The following is a 21,507-nucleotide window of genomic DNA, read 5'->3' as shown; positions in this document are numbered from 1 at the left end:
ATTGTTTCTTTAAGAAACATCATCTCTTGTAAATTCTTTATATAGAGCTCTTGCTCTATTGTTTAATAACATTGAATATTTTAACATAGTATCAAAGCAAGCCAATGGGATTTCATAAAATTTGGCGAAAAAAATCGTAACCTCTTCTTATCTGGAATATTTTCCAGATATTTGGTTTTTTGATTTTTAATAAATCATTGGAGGTTTTGTTGAAATTTTTGCAGAATTTTGTGGGTAATTTGGGTGTTGCGTTTGAAGATCGTGGAGGTTTTCTTCTGTTTTTTCGTGCCCATGGATTTCTGGTTTCTGTTCGCAACTGTGGTGTTTCAGATCTGCAACCCGCATTTTTATTCTCCATCCTACGACCTAGGGTTTCAAATCCTCTATACCTGTGATCTAGGGCTTAATAGAGTTGGGCCTTGTTCGATGTCTTCATCTCCCTGCAACAATGCAACTAGGACACGCAATCAGCCTCTTTGTTTGGTCACCTGGAGATGTTTCGAATGGTTTTAATAAAAAATTTCCCTTAAAAAATTTCTGATGGGTTTTAATAGGAAAATTGTAGAAGGATTTTAATAATTTTTATCCTAAAAAAACATTCTGTTTGGTTTATAATTTTTTACCGTAAAAATTATTCTATAAGGTTAATAATTTTCTCCTCAAAAATTATTGCAAGGGTTTTTTAATTTTTGCCTCAAAAATCATGTTGGGTTTTGCCTGATTTTATCCTCAAAAATCACGGGTACAAGTGTTCCTGTCTCAAGGTTTTTATCGTTTTTTTTTTCGAAAAAAAAAACGATGCTTTGTAAACTTCAGTTCCTACATTTGGCGATTTTTTCCTCAAAAATTATGGCTTCTTGCCGTCTGTTTTGGGGCGTCATGCTCATCTGCAAAAGTTTGTGGACGATTTGTGATATCCAGAAGTTCTCCAAATTTTGGGAGGGTTAGCGGCAGGCTTATGTCACAGAACATTCTAAGAAGAAGGGGGCAACCTTCTTTGTTTTTCTCTGGGTAGTTAGAATGATGACCATTAAGGGAGGGTATTAGAATATTGTAATGTTTCTTTAATGGTCATCTTAGTCATTTTAGTCGTCTTTAGTTAGTTTCTATTTTTAGCTTCAATCTACAATTGTTTCTTTTAGAAACATCGTATCTTGTAAATTCTTTATAAAGAGCTCTCGCTCTATTTTTTAATAACATCGAATATTTGAACACTATATTCTTGATTTTTGTGCACTTTTAATACTCTCCAAAGAAAAACCCTTTTGGTTATCCATATCCTTTTATTTTATCTATAACTTAGTTCATGTATTCAACTTAATTATTAAAATTACAATATATAAATATTAATAATTTAATTTAAGTATAATAAGGATAGTTGTCAATCCCAACCAATAGAAATCAAGGAGAGGCGCCCACCCAAGTCAAACATATCTCACCCTCTCAAACAGAATTCCTCCGCCCCCCCAAAGAAATATAACATCAAGGGGGGATTCGTTCTTGTTAAAATAATATTAATATCTTCTATAATGGTCATCTTCTATTCTTAGTGGTCATCTTAGTTGTTGACTTATTTAGCTATTTAGCTTTTTAGTCGACTTATTTAGCTTAACCTATATTTAGCTTTTTAAGTTTTTTAGCTTATTTGATTCACTTTAACGACTAGTTCTATTTATAGAACATCGTCTTGTAGGCTCTATATATACGTGTGTGTATCGTTCAATGTAATTATCCAATTATTTGAGCAATCAATTTTTCATGGTATCAGGGTCGATGGGGTTTGTCAAGATTTGGCGAATTTTTTAATAAAAAATTTGTAAGCCCTTCTCCCTAGATTTAATATCCAGAAATTTTTTAAGAGATTTTTTTTCTGAAAAAATCTGAATTGAAGATTTCTTTTGCTGGCTCGAGGGTTCCTGGTTTGCGATTAGGGTTTTCTAGAGGGGACTTTTTAAGGATTTTCTGAAAAAAAAATTCGAAGTTTTTTATTTTGCAAGGTTCCTAGGTGCAATCTCTCTCAGTTCGCACAAAGGGTTTCTGAGGATTAATTCTTCAGATCGCAAAGAATATTTCGCGTTTTTTTCACATCAAGAAGTCTTCAACATTTTTCTTGGCTCTGCAATTTTGACCACGCGTCTTTTTCAGCGATTTTTGCAAGCTCTGTCTGCGTAGGAAATACAAATCGTGATGTGGGGTTTCTTTCAACCGCGATCTCTACGGATTTTGTTTTGCCACAACCTATGTATCTGACAACAATTTTCGCGATTTTCATTGTCAGATTTTTGACACGATTCTTTCGCGTTTTTTTTATGGTGTCACGATTTTGTTTTTCATTAAAAAAAGGGCTTCGTTTTTGGCAAGGTCGTGAAGGGTGTTTTGAACCTACAAATCGCTCGTGTCAGCTCCTTTGACTCTCTGTCCGTGTTTTTTCAGCGCCGACGCAATTTTCTTCTGCAGGTTTATTTGCGTGGCGGCAGACGGTTTTTTCTAGGGCTCACGATTTTAGACCGTTTGTGCTTTTGGCAGCGGCTGTAGGGTTTTTATCGAAAGGTTTATTTTGCCAACGGGTTTTTATCGAAAGGTTTATTTTGCCAACGGGTTTCAGATTCAATTTGCAGCTGCTTCTATTCTGATTTTTTAATCAGATTCTTCTCTCTCATGCCTTCACTAGGTTGACCTCGTTCAACCTTGGTTTTCGCGATGGCATCTTTGACCAACATCATGTTGGAACACAGTCAAAAGTTCAACAACTGGCACAACACCTGGAAACAATGCTTGTTCACGATATTTAAATATCGTCGCCTTGATCAAATTGATTTAGGCCAAACCCCATCCTATAGGTCCCACGGTTTTCACATTTTTTTCCTCAAAAATTGTTCTCAAGGTAATTTTCCCTTAAAAATTATCTCATCTATAATCTGCGATGGTTGCGTAAGATTTTAGGTTATCTGAGTTTTACCCTTTTTTCACAAAAACGATGTTTTGTAACCTCAAATTTCTAGGGTTTTCACAATTTTTTCTTGAAAAATTGCTTGCATGGTTTTTACAATTTTTTCCTCAAAAATCATCTGTAATACACAAAGTTCGCATGGGTTTTGTGATTCCGAAAGTTCTTTGGTTTTGAACGATTTTTCTCCTCAAAAATCATGCTTTGTTACAATCAGTTTGGGTCGCACCAACCAGGGCGAACATCTGCAACCGTGGTATCTTGCAGTCAGTTTTGGAGTTGGTACTCTTCTGCAAAAGGGTTTGCTGATTTTTTCCTCAAAATCATGGTTTCGAGCTTTGGTAATTCACGTGTGCCAAATGTCTAATTCGCATGTGAGAGCTACATTACCTTAGATGGCTTTTGGTACTCTTGGTCATTTACATTCTGCAGATCCTGGGAGGGTCTTCGTAGCAGCAGATGATCTTTGCATTGTGATCATAACACCTGCAGTGTCTTTTGTAGGGTATTGAGTACAATGACCATTAGGGAGGGTGTTAAAATAATATTAATATCTTCTATAATGGTCATCTTCTATTCCTAGTGGTCATCTTAGTTGTTGACTTATTTAGCTATTTAGCTTTTCAGTCGACTTATTTAGCTTGTTTATTTAGCTTTTTATTATTTAGCTTTTTAAGTTTTTTAGCTTATTTGATTTCACTTTAACGACTAGTTCTATTTATAGAACATCGTCTTGTAGGCTCTATATATATGTGTGTATATCGTTTAATGTAATTATCCAATTATTTGAGCAATCAATTTTTCAGTTCTCACAAATTTTACTAGAATTGTTGTTGGAAGATCAACAAGTTGGCCCAACACAACAAAGAATTCTTTTGGTTTGGTCATAACTCGCCAACCATCTTTGTTACTAAACCAACTATATGGGCGCCCTACTCACAAACAATGGCTTCTATTAATCTATCAATTGGAAGCAAATCAAGAAGAAAGACTTTCACAACATGTGTTGGAGATCAAGTGATCCAAGGAGGTGAATCAAATGAAGAACTCAACCAAGAACACTTCAAAGACGTTAAGGAGAGGTCAAGACAATATTGCAACATAAGGAGGGATACCATTGCAACAATCTTCAACTTCCTTCGGAAATCCAAGACCCCAAGTTCAACATGAGGAGCTTACAACACCAAAGTATTCAAATGAAGATCAAAGGACTCTACAATAAGATCAAAGTCAGGGTTTACATTCCAAAGCAACATGTTCCACATTTCAAGAGGGCGTCAAGAAGATCAAGGTATTTTAAAGGAAGAAGCCACTAAAACATGAAGTCAAGAACTACATCAATGCAAGAACAAGTTTAGGACATCACAAGGAGGTGAATTCCCAAGTTAGAGGAAGGAAGAATGATCATGATCAAGGGGAGATAGTTTCATAAGAGTTAAGCAAAGTCAGATGCTTGATCACGATGATACAATTTGGGAATATGCCCCATCCACATCACATTGAGCAACTAGATAATGTTGAGTATCAAGAGATATTACTCAAACACAAACACTTCATGATGATCTAAATGGCAAGCCAAGGTAGCATCCTAGTCATCATTCAACTAATCAAATTGTGTCACATCAGCATGTCCAGGTTCGATGTACCTGAGCCATCCAAAGGTGGAGCAAGTGACACATGGCACATAATCAAATAGTGTTCCATACCTAACCTCATTCCCTATTGGTTTGAATTCAATGGGGACATGTGTCCCAAATAATGTAATTATTTCATTGGTTGAATGGAGTTAGTTGTAACTAACCCTAATTAGGGTTTTATTGTTAATCTCGGTTGTTGATCTTGAATCAATCTAAGCCTTTGAACTGTAATGAGACCTCTATATAAGGCTCAGTGCTCTCATTGTAAAGGTTAATAGTTATTAGATAATAGTTCATAGTTAGCACTAGCAATATATTAGGAGGAGGAAGCTTGTAATTGTTGCCAAGTTATGTTGAAATCAATTCAATACTTTCATTAAAGTTATGGTGGATGTATGTGTTGTGTTTCTACATTTTGCATGGTTCCTTGTTATTTCTTAAGATAAATTAGAGTTCATTGATCATGGTGGATGCTTATGAAGATATTGTGATGAACTCCTTGGTTCATACTTTTTGTGGTTTGTTGATTGTAAGCTACAATGTAAAGTCAGTTTGAAACTAATCATTGTGCTAAGTTCAATTGTGGATACTTGTTTAAGTTGCATCAGCATTGGGTATTTGAGTGATGTATTTGCAATGTGAAAATCTTCCATTTCCTTAGAAGATCGCATCAGTCTTGTGTAGTTGTTGTAATCATGATGAAGCAAGGCTTGATTTGAGGGAATTTGTCTAAGTATCATCTGTTATCGTCATTGTTCTCAGGATTAGTATGGGATCTCAAAACCTTTTATCTCTTTTGTTTTTTTATTTTCCAAGCAAGTTAATATATTTTTCACGTTTCAAGAGTTCATAAACGTAAGTCCCCTTGTGATTCCAAAAATATCATATCATACATCACTGAGTCTATCTCGAGCACTAAGTCGGATTGTTCACATTGTGACCTTGGAGTCATCTCATTTGATCATGTTGTATAGCATATGAGGTTTCCTTGTTCGTAATGTCCCCTTCTCAACAATAATCATCTTAATTGACCGTTAGCCTATTCCGGAGACCCGTAGGTTAGTTGGAAGCAGAAATTAGGGTTTCCTACCTCTGGGAGGATGTTTTTGCAGTTTCGAATGTTTGCATGTTGGAATTTGTCAATTTGGATTCCAGATTCCTTTTGGGTTTTCAAAAAGCTTTGAAGTGAGGGTGTACATGCATAGCAAATTATGGAGTTTGACAGACTTACTATTTTTAGTAAGTGGAGGCAGAAGTAGTTGAGTCCTCTGGGTTATTCTAGGTTTTTTTAGAGCTTTGCAATGGTATAACATGCAAACCAATCTGAGGACCTTTTCGGGACAGTATTTTTTAGTAAGTTTGGGAGCTGCTCAGAATGTGGTAAAAATCACTTTGGAAACACTTACTATTTTTAGCAATATGCTATTTATAGTAAGTACTATTTTTGGCAAGGATTTTGCATCCCAGCTCAATGGCTATTTCTAGTAGTATTATTTTGGGAGGATCCTGTATTCACTCAGATGACTATTTTTAGTAGTTTAGTTCAGAGCTTCAACTCAGTTCAGTTTTGGTGATTTCCAACACTTCAGTCTCCAACTCAATTTGGCAATAATCAGTATTTGAGGAAAAGGTTTTTTTAATATATTAATACCTTAGGCATGAGGTATTAATGTTTGATTATTTTCTGGATGGACAACTTAGGAAGGGAGAAAATATTAATTTTATCATGTCTATTTGGGCGAATTATGTCACCTTCTTTTTGGATGCCAAAGTGCAATTTCATGAATATTATTTTATAAGCGTTATATTTATCAAAAGTGACAATAAAGGGTGAATATGAGTTGGGCATATTATGCTAAGTGAAATGAAATGAAATGAATGCAAATTAAAGGAGATTTGAATGCGGATGTTTAATCCCATATTGGAGGGAAAGAAAGTTCGACTTGGAGAGAAAGTTTTAAATATGCACCTTGGCTCTCAGTTTTGGACATCCAAGAACAATTTTACAATGAAATGCTGCCGAAATGCAGAGTGAAAGCTTCGGGGAATGCTTACCTCCTAGCCATAGCTTGTTTTCTTGCTTGCAATACAGCAACTAGTCAAGCCAGAGACTGCTCTTCATTTAGAGGAGTGGATTGATGAAATGTCCCCAGCAGTGTATTGACTGAAATACAAGGGATATTTGCCAACAACTGTCTTTCCAAACTGTGTGTTATGCGGTTTTAAGAAATTTGCGTGTTATGCTGTTTGCTGTCTCAGAAATTTCAGACTGGTGTAGGAGTTGTCAACAGCATCAAGGATGTTTGCAAATGATCTCGTTAATGTTTAAACTAACAGCAAAATGTATAATAACTTCAATCTAACCCCTCTAATACATATTCATGACTTTCAAGGGTGTAATGAACATCTACAGCCAATAGACATTAAATCAAACAATTGGCGTGCATTACATAAGCTGAAAATAAAGGATCCCGACTTCATACATATACCACCAACTCTGATGCACCTTTATTGAATGCAAATTTCAAATACAATCAAGCAAACTGGAAGCTTGCCAATATAGGCATAAATTCACAAATTACCAATTCTTATATAAAGCTATCTTTGATAGCAATAACAGTAACATCGCTAAATTATCAGCTATAAGCAAGTTACGAACCTGTTTGTATGATTGTCCAATGCCAATGTGAAGAAGCAAGCAACATCTAAAAACTGGAATCCTCCTTGTGCCAAAATTGAGCCTAATTAAAATCACCCCTGTTCTTGTATGCTCAGACCTGAAATAAATAGTTTGCAGCCTTCCCAACTCCCTTTCTTTCTTCAAAGGTTATCGCTGCCACCTTGGGAGTGGAGCGCTCCAAGTAGGGAAAGAAATAGTTGCTACCAAGAGATGATATGTGCAAATTGTAGGGATCAGGCAATCTGGACGGACTTGCTTCAGAACTGAAAATGTGAGTAATAAAAATAGATTGCCAGCAATGTAGTCCCCTCTTAACCACTGAACATCATCGCTATCTCCCTCCAAACTAAGCGCTGTCATCCAATGTTTGGTTTGATGCTCACACAAGAAGATAGGAGCCCAAATCGTGGGGAAAGAGATTGAAGTTCGATTTACTTCAAGCTGAACTGACACCTGCTCCAATTAGATTCAGACTTCAATGATATCAAACAGCTGCTATGGACTGCCTCCCACACATAATAACCATCGATCAGCCTTAGGAAGAAAGCGCTTTAATCAAAGAATGAATTTTGTGGCTTCCTTGGGTTCAATATGTAGATCATGGTCCATCTCCATTCATGACTAAATTCTGATTATGACTGGGGCAATAAATCAGAAATAAGATGCACCCAGCTCTTGTTCAAATCAATGAGTCCTCAAGTCTTCAATATATCTCCATTTGCCTTTTCCAAAATCGGACCTTAGCAAGTTGGCCTTTGGCCACCAATGAAGCACAATCGAGATCACTGAAGTATCACCTCCTTAATGCAACCCCTCGAGAGATCTTTCACTCTCTCAGTTATGCTATCTATGGGAGTTTTCGTTCCCAAAGACAATCTTCTGCAAACACCTCTCGGCTCCACAAAACCCAAATCAATATCCAAATCAATTTCCAGGCTGTTGAGAAGCTGAGTTAGATCCCCTTTTATACCTTTTTAGTCCATCATCCAGAAGCTTCTAGAAATAATATTAAAATAGTATTATTTCACTTAAGTGACTTTATGATATAATTTTTAATTAAGTCACTTTATTAAATTAATTAAATATATTTATTTGATAACTTTATAAATAATTAACTTAATATTATTAATTAAAATAATTGATTAAGCTATCCATGAAAAATAATAATAATTTGGACAACTTAACTAATTAAATTAATTAATTATTCTCACTCCAAAAATGGGGACATTACAATTGAAGATAATGTTGCAGGTTTATGTATTAGTTTTCTAATTCTGGAGTGCTGTGTGGATTTTCAGCGTGCTGGTTTTGGTGTGGCTGTAACATGTTTTAGTCCATAACTCTCACTTCGTGTGTCAACTCATTCTAGGTATTTGCTCATTCAACTCCAATGTCGTGGGCGATTCATCTTGTAAGTTTTTGTTGGTTTTCTTGGAGTACGGAATTTTATTATGCAAGTCGAAGTTTTCTGCTGTAAACGCCTTATGCTGGGAGTGCTTTGGGTTGTGTGCCATGGGTTTGAGCATTGTTAGTTGATGTCTTTCACTTCCATCCTTATCACCATCATTGTAGCTCTCATTTGCATCTGTTTGGAGGTGATTTTGTCAAGTGTCGAAAGAGTTATGAGTAAATTAGTGAGTTCTTAGCTTGCTGGTCTGTGTGTTTTCAGCGTGTGGGGAGTATAGCAGATTTAGAGATTTTCCGTTTTGGAGTGTTTTCTTGTGTGGAGTTGGTTATAGGGTGTGTGGGTTCTTTGGTGTGGGGAGAAAGTGATCTTGGTAATTGTTTGCAGTTGTTGGTTCTTCATTCTTATCTTCTATGATTCATATTGTAATGTTGGTCGTAGTACTAACAGCAATTTCTTGATCTCTCCTAATCCCATTGCATAAGTGGAAGAGGTTGGCCTTGCCACCTAGTTTGGACAGTGATTCTAGTTAAATCCATGTTTGCATTGTAAAGTTGATTAGTAGTACTAACTACTAACTACTAACAGCTATATACTTGGATGGTTTCTCTTTGTTCCACTGCATAAGTGGAAGAGGCTGGCTCGCCGCCTTCTTATCTATTGTAATATTGTCCTCCCGCTGAATAAGCGGTTGAGTTGATTGTAATCTCATTTTCAATCCTCCCGCTGAATAAGCGGTGGAGTTGATTGCTATTCCATTTCTAGTCCTCCCGCTGCATAAGCGGTTGAATGATTGTTGTTCTTTCAGTTTGTAATCTTCTAATTGGCTGGTTGCACCGCCATACTGCTGTAGAAGTTCTTACACCCACTGGATAAGCGAAAGGGGTTGGCTTGCCACCCATTATTGTATTTGAGATTTCATTTCTAGTAGATATTTGAGCTAACGATCCCCTTGACATCGTATGCTCTCACCCTCCCATATTGGGCTCTCGGTGATCAAAAAGTGAAAGGGTTACTTTTAGCATTTCCTTTCTGTGCAAGTTTGATTATTCTAACCTTAACGGGTGAATCTTGTTGTGTTAAAAATAAAAAAAATTAAGGGGGCTATTACATTGTTCAAGAGGGGATAGAATTCCTTGGTATTCTATTTCGTGTTCAAGGTGCTAAAAAACACATCAACGATCTTCATAGCAGATAATTGACGTATCGAATCGGATCTCAAATCCCATACAAACTGGACCCAAATGTGGCAGCTTGGCCAACAAACCCAATAACATAGCTAATAGGTTTGTCATCAATGCCATTATAATGTACATGAACATTTGCATTCAATTGTAAAAATGGTTTTTGGCTTCATAAATCCAGTTGGAAACCCACCTAGCAATGGGTGAAACTATCTTTGGGCACAACCATTAATAGAATATTACAATACTCTCGTTTTAGGAACAAAATTATCTGTAGAAAGAGTCATTAATCTTCTGTTAATTTGACAAGAGTCACTAAAAGAGACCAATCTCATAACTGGTAACAAGATGATTTCCTAGTTACCAAACATGAACTTTAAAGTTTTAGTTGGTTGGTTTGAAAATTTGAAGGTTAGAAGCAATCCAAAGACAGATAATATGTCTCCTCATAAACTAGCTAACATATCAATATAACTAAAACATGTATATATCATAGAAAAAATCAAAATACCATTAATCTATGTGGAAATATATTGAAACAAGAGAATCAAGGTCTGATCGTTTTAGGAAACCAAGGTTCTAATCAACGGTAAGTTTAGTTTTTCTTTTTTTCCTTCTTATAATTCTTTTTCAAAATCTTGCTAAATACAGCTAAGATATTGTAACCAACATATCTCATACAGCTCAAAATTAAAGCAGCATCATATCTGGATATGGTTCACATCCAGACCATACCTGTACCAATTACAGAACATGACTCTTCAAGAAATTGGAGAAGCTGTATCTGGTCTGGCCAAAGAAAGACTAGAAAACTTAATGTAAAACAGAGTTTTGGTCATCATCGCATATACTATAATAAGACAAACAGATCAGTAAATGTCCAATGCTATAATCTTCCTAGAGTATGATGTACTTACCCATGGCTAATGAATTTTGATTTATGAATGTGATCAATGCTTTGACAATTGGAGCCAATCATCACGCCTGGCACATGACATTCCTATATGTACAAATTGTCTTGAGTTTTTTGAGATCTCCACCATAAGTCTACTGTCAGATCTTATTGGCATAACACCTGCACTTAGAGACCACACACATACATCACGATCAGAACTATCAATGAAGAAATTCCAGTTCATATTCTGTTGTGCTCTATGCTGCAATGATAAATTTGTGTATCTTATTGCAGATAGTTTTCTGTTGTATTCTAATTAGTTTTGTATCACCTCCTTACACATTATTAATTCTAGCATACAAGTACAATTTCAACTTAGTTAATCAAATATGCATCAGAAAAATCATTACCACAATCATGATAATACCAACTCAAAGTGGAAAATGAAACCTTACAGGCTATGATCTCACCTCCTCGATTCCAATGAGCTAGCAAAGTTTGTATTGAAAAGCAGATATTTTATTAATGCACACAATGACAAAAGTAAGTCAACACTGCTCAACCAAAAAAGCAGATGCAATAGAAAGTAATCCAACAAAGGTACCCTAGGCTCTCAAGAGTAACTAAACACTAGACCAATGTGAACACAACCAAAGAGGATAAACACAAATTGGTTACACCCCAAACCATACGAACCATCAACCAAGTACAAGGAAACAAGGAGGTGATGAAAATCAAAGATGGAAGCCAACACTCTCAGAGGTCTGGAGCAAAGATTGACCAGAAGAACCAACACAAACATTATCAGCTGCATGATATGGCTCAATCCAAGATCTAATTAGCATCCACAAATGACAAAAATAGGTCAGGATTCCTCAAAAGTACAGATCACAATAGCTAATCCAAAGAGCTGAAGGAACTCCACAAGCCAAAGAATATATTTAGAACTAGATCTAGATCTAAACCATGAAGTAAGAGAACTTAATAAGAAATGGACATTAAATGCTAAAAAATCAATATATCCATAGACAGGTAACACAAACAACCTTTGTTTTTCACTAAGAATACAGGGTTAAAGACCCAAGCCTAAGAGCTACACCCCTCAACAAAGGTTAGATGGGGATGAAAATGAAAAGCAAAAAACCAAACAAGTATCTTCATCTTTGCTTTCATATTAACCTCTATCTTGGAGCTTCGATGATTCAATCATCAAAACAGGCAAATTCTTGAATTCTTAATTCTGATATTTTCAAGTTACCTGTATAAAGCCTCAACCACTGGCAGAACTCATATGCAGACTTCAGAGAGTTTTATGAGCCAAAATCCTTGCGGTAAACCCAAAAAAGGTGTTATGAATGTGCAATACAGCCCATAAAGAAGGATAATTCCTAGCTCTTTCTCTTCTTTCAAGTAAAATTCTTACACTTGTGACACAGAAGCATGAAGAGGAAAACATCATGATTTAAAGCTTCAGACTAGTTGAGACTGCAGAGTTACAAGACTCTGCAAGTCCAGAGCCGGGTCAACTCTACAGAGTCAGGACAACCTTGGACTTGGACTCGACTGAGTCTGGCGGAGTCTGCTCAGACTCACCAAGTCCCAAGCCTGAGACTCTGCTGCGCCCAGAATAACATAAAAACAAAAAATTATAAAAAATACTTTGTTTTAAGTTTTTAACTTGGACAAAATGATGGGAAAAAAGCACAACCCAAAAAACAGCTGCCACAAGTAGAAACTCAGTCACCGATCACTGCTTGACATCTACATTGCTAAAAGCAATGAATAGTGTGACAAATAAATTTGACTCTTCTTTCATAGATTAGCAAAAGCCATAAAGCACCTTAAATGATATAGTTGGCAGCTGTTAGAATAAGGAGATGCAAATAAATCGTTTTTATATTATTTTGTTGCATAATATGACAATAATCTTTATCTGGTCAATGCTAATATAAGTAACTCTACATTAATACAAGAGGTAGCCCTTTATATCATTCCTATTGCCACCTAACATTAAGGTATAAACACTTTAGAATACACAGTCATCCTGTAGCTGAATACACAATCTGCTTGTAGCTGGATTACACAGTCCCTGTAACAATAATTTAATAACAAACCCTGTAGCAATTTTTGAAGCAGTTCAAACAAAACCACCTGGTAACAACAAATGTAAATCTTGTAGCAACTTGTGAGAATCTAATAACAATTTATAAATATTTTGTAGCACAACTATGAGTGTGTATCATCTAATGAGCCCTGCAACCTTGCTGTAACAGTTATTGAGAATCAAGCTGAAGGAAGCTAAAAGCACACCCAAAGGAATTAGAATACAAAAAACAATAATAGCAAATATTATTGGTGATGAGGATTGCTTGTGGAACTGGATGCTCCTACATCAAGAAGTCAAGTAATAAAAAGATCTATGTTAACTGTGTGTCCTTGACTCTTGAATGTACAAAGCAGCTTTGAATGTTTTGTACTGATTAATCGTCTTCATTCTTTTTCTAGTTGTTGTTATTTTAAGTATTATTTTCTCTTCAATCCAAATCAAATGTTGATGTGATTCCAATGATCTTTGTTTTAATCATTGGATAACATTGTTGTTCAATTATAATGTGTTATTTAGTTTACTTTCTTTCCTTTAGCTCAAGCCTAAAATTTGCATTTATACTTATGTGATCAATGTAAACTTGTGTATATGTTCAAAGTATCTTCTATTTGATGAGATTATTGTGTCTTTAAGGTTTATTTATTAAAGATTGCATGGAACAAGTTTAAAATCGTTAAAAATCTTTGATTTTCTTGGGTTTTTCAATTTGCCAAGTCTTGGCCGAGTTTTTGCTGAGTCCGGGCGCCGAGTCCGAGTCCGAGTCAAAATCAGCTTGCCGAGTCCAAGTCTTGTAACTATGATCTAAGTTGCTGCTTAGTTCCTGTATTAGAGGATTGGTGTCTCCTATAGCTTGGTGCCTACAAATTCATTGTAAGAGGATTGATGTCTCTAGTGGATTGGTGCCCATAAACATTTGTAAGTCGCATGTTTCTTTGTGAGGCTGGATTTGGGCAGTAGATCCAAGCAGCTATTCTCACTGTGATTTTTCCCTTCTAGGTTTCCATGTATATCTAGTGTTCTCTTGTGTGGGTGTATGTTTATGTTTATCATTTAGTTGGTTGCATTAATGTTAAAATAAGATCCAGAAATGTTGCTAACGATAAACTAGATTTGAAGTTAATTTTTTTGCATATACTGATTCTAAAAAGTCTAAAAAGTTGTGTAAAAAGAAGCAAGAGCAACGAACACCTAAAAAATCAATAAATGCTCATACTACATTACATGCACAATCTAAGAAGAGTGATGGATCCAGTGATAAAGGCTACATTGCTTCATCTAGGACGGAGGAATATGAAATCAGAGAAGAATGTTTTGGCAAGCCTGATGTGGAAAGTTGTAGTAGAGGAAGTGATGACCTCAACAAGATCAATGAAATAGAATGCTACTAGGGATAAAAAAATGAAAGTTAGCCATGGTACAAGAAAAGTGCATATGATGATAGTGATACATTTGAGTATCTTAGACTAAAGATGGGAGTGGTATCTCCCTCCTCTCCATTCTAGAGGAAATACACGTTCAGGGGGAGCGTTGGCTCCCACAAGAAGCCTTGGTGGTATTGCAGAGTAGTGCAGTGTGATACATTTGAGTATCTTAGACTAAAGATGGTAGTGGTATCTCCCTCCTCTCCATTCTAGAGGAAATGCAGGTTCAGGGGGAGTGTTGGCTCCCACAAGAAGCCTTGGTGGTCTTGTAGAGTAGTGTAGTGTGTTTCACTATTTGAGTTGTTTCTAACAGGGGGCAAGAACGTCTTAGAGCAAGGATTCAAGTGTCCCTTTGCTATTGATGTCAAAGGGGGAGAAGACAAAATACTTATTAGTAAAAGCTTGTTTGACAAAGAAGAAACCTATCATAGGGGGAGCATTTAGTGGTTTGCCATCAATGACAAAGGGGGAGATTATTGGTGTGTTGTCATCGATGTCAAAGGTGCAATCAGTGTTGTCATTGATGCTAAGGTATCCAGGAGTTTTTTGAGAATTTAATTACTCTGTCAAAACATGTAAAATATCTAAAGGACAAAGTCAAGTATGTTTGATAACTCTTTTAATGTTATAATATTGATTTGATATCAATTGTTCCTAACTGTCTAGCATATTTGCAGAGGTCCAAAAGTATCTACAGCAAGTTTATGAGGTATGATGCTCATAAACAGTATGTGCACCCAGTTCCACTATCATGGTGTTTCTCTCCATATTCTATTGCATTTGAGATTTATGGCATGCGCATTGGAAGTAAAGTAAAGTTGCATATGAAGAGTGATATTCCAAAGTTTCAGAGGATTTGGTTAGGTAGACAAAAAGTTAGAAGTGACAAAATGTTCACTGAGCTAGTCAATCTACTATGTTGATGTTACAAAAGGATGAGCCAAAGAAGGATGACGTGCATCGGCTAGAGGAAACATGTGAAGGTTACTTGGGACCAATTGAGTCTATGTTGGGTATCACATAGCAAGTCCCCACTCCTAGTGTAACGTGTACGCGTTAGGACCGAGACATTTACACATTTGGTTTAAGATTTATTCATGTGTCTGACTTGCAAATGTTGTAAATAATTTCTAGGCCGACTTGTGATTGTAATTTATGTATGGATGCATATATATTGTTGATATAGGTTTATTCCTAATGTATCTGTTGAGAGAATGTGGTGAAGTTGCAAAAATCGTGCAAGTTGTATGTAATGAAGTGTGTGAACTATGTTGCATATCTTATACACACTATGAGGGGGTTTTGTAGCAGAGCATATCTAACTGATGATGCAATCTGAGCTTGGAAGGTCCGCATGATTCATCTTTTGTATTTCAAATCTGTAATTGAGGTTGGTGCCTCGTACCCTGAGTTGGTTCTCACTTCTTGTATTAGAGGATTGGTGTCTCCTATAGGTTGGGCTGCAAGTTCATTGTAGGGGGATTCATGTCTCGAGCGGGTTGGTGCCCATAAACATTTGTAAGTTACATGTTTCTTTGTGACGCTGGATTTGGATAGTAGATCCAAGCAGCTATTCTCACCGTGATTTTTCCCTTTTGGGTTTCCACATATATCCGGTGTTCTCTTTTGTGGATGTGTGTATATGTTTATCATTTGATTAGTTGTTTTAATGTTGAATAAGATCCAAAAATGTTGCTATTGATAAATTGGATTTGAAGTTAAGTTTTTGGCATCCCCCCCCCTCTCAGTATGTCTAATTCTAACACTAGGATGTAGTGGACCATCCAAAATAACATTGAATGTAGGATACTTTAGAACCGCACATCAAGAACGACATTGGTTTTAATGAAAAGCATATCAATAAGGCCATTGAGCATTCCATAAGGGCTACTGTAGAAGATCTAGATGATTATGACTTTGGAAGTTTGGGACCTGATCAACCCAAAGTGACTAAAGACAACAAAAAGGAAGATGAAGGATTCATTCATGTTCACAGACAAAAGAAGAGATCTGGAAGACAAAATCCAAAAAGGCGAGTGTACAATACCAAGTTCAATCATTCCTTTTTCTAGTTATTGTTTTAATTGCAATCATTAGGGTTCCTACAAGGAAGAATAGTTTTGTGAATAAAAATGCCTTTGCTCCTTTGGTTGATTTCAATGTCATATGCTACAAATGCAACAATTTTGGACATATTGCAAGATATTGTAGAGGTTGTATCGTGAAAGCTTCTAAACCAGATAAAAAGGAAAGCACCTATGTTGATCAAATAAATGAGTCTAAAAAGGTGTGGAAAAAGAAGCAAGAGGAACAGACACTTGAAAAATCAATAGTTGCTCATACTACATTACATGCACAATTTAAGAAGAGTGATGGATCCAATGATAAAGGCTACATTTCTTCATCCAGTATGGAGGAATACGAAATCAGAGAAGAATGCTTTGGCAAGCCTGATGTGGAAAGTTGCAGTAGAGGAAGTGATGACCTCAACAAGATCAAAGAAATAGAATGCTAATTGGGATAGAAAGATGAAAGCTAACCATGGTACAAGAAAAGTGCATATGATGATACATTTGAGCTAAGTCACAAGGTTAAACTTTTGGCTTGAGGTTCGGAATTTGACGAACCCATTAAAAAATTAATAAAATTCGTAAAGTTTGCCTATAATTAGCACGGCGAAAACATCACTTTTTCTATTTTTAAAACATTTTTGTCAAGTGCTTTTTACGGTTTTCAGCAGATTTTTTTTATAAATAATCTGTGAATTTCACATAAACAACATCAGTCATTCGAACTTTGAAAGTTGACAACTAGGGCAAAAATAATTGCATGCATAGGTGTGACGGGTTGGTTTTTGTTGTCTTCGCACGACTAAAGCTATCCAAGTCCACCATTGAAGTCGTCGTTGTTTGTTCTTGTTCGTGTTTGTGCTGCCATTGTTAGTTGTTTGCATCGTTTGTTCACGCCATTCTTCACATTTGTGCCTACCCCTGTTCGTTGTGCATGTTTCCTCAACTACGCACTGCCGCCATTGGAGCTCCTAACTTGCCTAGGTAGGTGTTGACGTGTATTTTGTACACTATCAAACACAGAATAAAATACCCAAGGGTACCTTATCCTCTCTTGAATAAAGTCTTTGAATGCTGAAGATATCGCGAGAAAGGATCAATCAGGGTGACTTCAATGTTCTTCGTTGTAGGGTCTCTACGTGTGGATAAGCACCAGTGGTCATTGTGAATGCTGTTTCTTCAAGGGGCCTTACGTTTTCGAATTGTAGGAACAGAATTTTCCTAAAACTAACAAGTTCTCAAAAAAGATCAAAAGATAGGGTTAACAAGGGATGAATTCTAATCTAATCCTAAGAATGACTCAATGTAGGCTAGACTTGGTAAGATTCTACCAATTTCAGTATTGCCAAGCAATTACAACTCTACTAGAATTGATGCGATCTTCTAAGGTGATTAGTGATTTTTCAATTCATCAAGAATTATAGATACTACCATAAAGATACATATGAATAGTTCAATAATGATTGAAGGTTTAAGCAATCCAAATATCTCCAGTTGACCACACAAGGCGTCCTTACAATCAGTAAGAAGCTAGTGGTTTGGAACGTGAATCTCACCAAAGATCAAGCCCAACACTTTGTCCTTCAAACTAAAATGCTACTTCGACCGAGAATGATTCAAGAAAGTAAACAACCATGAAAATAGCCACAAGAATTGCAATAAAACACCATAACTTCAATATTTTATTGATCTCAAAGCCAAAATAGACAACAATTGCTTGAAATTCTTTCTTCAATGCTCAATCTTGCTACAAAATAACTTTCTTCTCTCCAAAAGCTCTAATCTTCTAATTTCTAACTATCCAATCTCTAATATCTAATGACAAAATGAAAATGAGTGAGGGTATATATAGCATCCTCAATTACAATGAACAGCCCAGATCAAAAGAAGATCAACGGCTGAGATTTTGACACCTAAACCCTAATTAGGGTTTGTTACAAAAAGTTCCCTTTTTAGTTGAACATTATTAAATGCATAGCCAAATATTTAGTTGGCACAAAAATCAAGGGAACATAGACCAATGATAATTAAGATGCCACATCATTTTATAACAACCTCTCTTCTAGAAACTTATTCCCTTTCCAATGCTCTTTCTTGGCATACGCAACGAATCTGGACACAATTCCTTCAATCTCAACAATAGGAATCTCGGGAAGATTCCTCATTCGTTCCTCCAAGTGGATAACCTGATCAAAGGCTTTGAGAAGAGCCGTATCCCATCCAGGTTCGAGTTCTTTGATCTTCTCAATCAGGAGCATAGTAGTGAACATTAGATCTCGTTGTTCATCTGTGATGACATTCTCATCTTTGCAAAAGATGACCTTGACTCTTTCTTCCAACTCTTGAATGTCCACATCTGTCTCAACTTCGATCCTCCTGCCGAGAATGGTACATAACACTTCAAACACCTTATCCTAAATTGGATGGATGATGCCCTCAACTTGATTGCATTTGGTGCTGATGTCCTCGAAAAGAACTTCCTTCATCTGAAGTAGAGTTGACCACTAAAGTAAATTATGAGCTCCTCAATCCATTATCTTTTCTTGTGCTAGGATCTTCCTTGGTGTTTGCCTGATTACTTGCAGAACAGGAATGATAACATCTCTAGTGTGAGCGAAAGCGGCTACTGTTATCATTAGGTTGTGGACGATCTCAAGGACCTGGATAGCTCGATGGATTGTTTGCATCATTCTTGTTGTAAATTCAACGGCTACTGTGTGGGATTTGTCAATCCAAGAGCTCATAAGCTGAACCAAGCTCTTGACTCTCTCTGCCTCGCCAACTGATTCAAGGGGAAGTGCTTGCACAGGAGACACTGCTGGATCCTAACGTCCCAAGGGCTGATTGAGATGGCTAAAGTAGCCTCTCCAAGCACCGACCTCTCTCTCAAGCTTTCTATTCTTTTCCATTTCTTCCTTAAGCTTGTCTTTAAGTACTTCAAATGAATCGGTTGCCTCATCCAGTGCCTGCTCAGTAGTGAGTGGACCAAGCTCAAATGTTTCTACATCGTACTCTTCTGCAAGGATTTCACCTTCATACTTGTCCACTGCCGGTGTAGCTATCTGCAACTTCCTAGACCCTGTCTCATCTCTGATCACTTTCGACATCTTGGTGGCCTTCTTCTGCTCCGTTACTTCCTGAGAATTTCCTACAAGGCTCTCTAAGTCAATTACATTATCTTCATCCTCAATCACAATCACCCTTGTCAGTCTCTCCTTCAACCAATCTGGAATGGCGGATCTCGTCTCTCTAACTTGTATTTCTTTAGGCAATGGTTCGTCTTCCTGGAGAGGAGATGCCACTTCATCATCATTCTTGTCTTCATGTAGCTCATTGGCTAGGGGGGATTGACTTGATGAATGCTGAGGTGCCTTCCCCTTTGCAGGTTTATCATTCTATACTATTGACTCCATAGATTCATCCACCTCAGGCATCGTCATCTCTTGTCCTTCAACTTGACTTGTCCTTTTCTCATGTCGAGATGATGTACCTGATGAGCGATCTCGATTGGCCTCTTGCTTCTTCTTGGAGGGTTCCCTTTTCTCAGGTCTTTCTTTCCTCTTTGCGCCTCTAGGGTGAGAATTGCCTTCACTTGCGCTTGCTCCTCCTTCTTCTGGTCTTTCCTCCAAAGTAAAAGTCATTGGTACATTCTGCTCTCTTAACTTTTGATGTTGTACATCCACCCATCTGCGAGTACATGACAAAACTGGGGCCATCAAAGCTCTCAAGTCTGAGATCTCAGGCTCGTTCCAATCTATCTTCACTGCTTTATCTTCTCTGTCATAGGATGATTGGAGATGTCTGCCACTGTCCTGAGCTTGATCGGCCACTCTGTAGACTTTGCATTTCCTGATGAAATCTAAAGGTAATCTGGAATGCATCTTTCTTTTCACTTCTAAATCATTTGAGAGATTCATCCAAAAGTCCTCTACCTGAAATTCGTGCTTGTACTTCCTACCCGCTGTCTCTTCCATATACCCATAAGGATCAAAATTCTCCCTCAAGGCAAAGAACGTGAATGAATATAAAGCCAATTCCCTCTCTGCATCATCCAAGGCTTGAGCATTAGGACATACCTCAACTGAATTCCCCAATATGATGGGCACGGGAATTCCACTTCCATGCCTGTGTCTGAATGCCTTCGCATAAGCTGCCAACTGCCTAGTCACCTCGAGTAGCACTATCCTGTCTGTCGGATACCTCGGCAACATGTAGGGAGGTGAAGGACACCCATGAACTCTGATATATGTAAACTTTGGAAACTGGATGAACCAAGCACCATACCTCTTTACAAGTTCTTGTGCATTCGGAGATAGTCGATTGTGAATCCCGCCTTGCAATATCCTAGTGATGTTCATCGTGAAGGTATCATTGACTAACTTGTAGTCACTTCCAGGTGGATGATGCAAATGAACATAAGAGTCACAAACTCTCACTTCTCCAGGTCCTCTTCGGATCACTCCTCTGTGAGGTAGTCCTGCATATTCGAAACTCCTGATCAAGGCATATATGACGTATGAGCTCATGTGAAATGACTTGGTAGGCTTTAGTCTTCTCAACTATACGTCCAAGCAATGGCTAATAATTCTAGCCCAATGAATCATTCCTTTTCCTTGAACTATCACTTGGATGAAGTAGAACATCCACTTCTCAAAATAGAAGGCTTGAGGAACCCCTGTAACTCGATTGAGCAAAGTTATCAAATCTCTGTATTCCTCCTGAAAGTCGATCCTATGTGGTGTATTGGGAATCTTGCTCAAGCGAGGACGACTTTTGAGTAACTAATTCTTATTGATGATGCTCAAGCAAGTGTCTGGATCATCTTCATACATCGACCTAGCTCCTTCTAGGCTTTTGTAAATCATATCTTTATGTTCTGGGAGATGGAGAGCTTCACTTATAGCCTCCTCTGAAAGGTAAGCCAAAGTGTTCCCTTCCTTGGATACGATTGATCTTGATTGTGAGTCATAATGGCGAGCACATTCGATCATCAGCTCATGGCACTGGATTGCTAGAGGGAAACCGGCCGCCTTGATGATGCCACTTTCAATTATCCTCTTTGCGACAGGTGATGGCTTTCGAATGTAAGGGACCTCTCGAAACTTCTTCACACTGAAGTTTCCCAAGTTGGTATCTCCAATATTGCTCCACTTGGACCACGA

At 37.2% G+C, this 21,507-nt stretch overlaps 1 protein-coding gene across 3 annotated transcripts in view; it reads right to left on the bottom strand.

Moving 5' to 3' along the window:
* The window catches only part of LOC131078991 (phosphatidylinositol 4-phosphate 5-kinase 9-like), a 141,770-nt gene that overhangs the window by 103,033 nt on the left and 17,230 nt on the right, over positions 1–21,507 (bottom strand). The window contains exon 2 of one of the 3 annotated variants that reach the window (XM_059213734.1): positions 10,771–10,933. In XM_059213734.1, coding sequence (XP_059069717.1) covers positions 10,771–10,832 — 62 coding nt within the window. In that variant the 5' untranslated portion in view covers positions 10,833–10,933. Of the gene's footprint in view, positions 1–10,770; positions 10,934–21,507 lie in introns of those variants that run through there. The other 2 variants (XM_058016855.2, XM_059213735.1) reach the window with 2 other exon arrangements.

Source organism: Cryptomeria japonica, chromosome 11, assembly GCF_030272615.1.
Source record: "Cryptomeria japonica chromosome 11, Sugi_1.0, whole genome shotgun sequence".
In the NCBI taxonomy this organism is placed as follows: Eukaryota; Viridiplantae; Streptophyta; class Pinopsida; order Cupressales; family Cupressaceae; genus Cryptomeria; species Cryptomeria japonica.
This window is presented reverse-complemented; position numbering and strand designations above follow the sequence as displayed.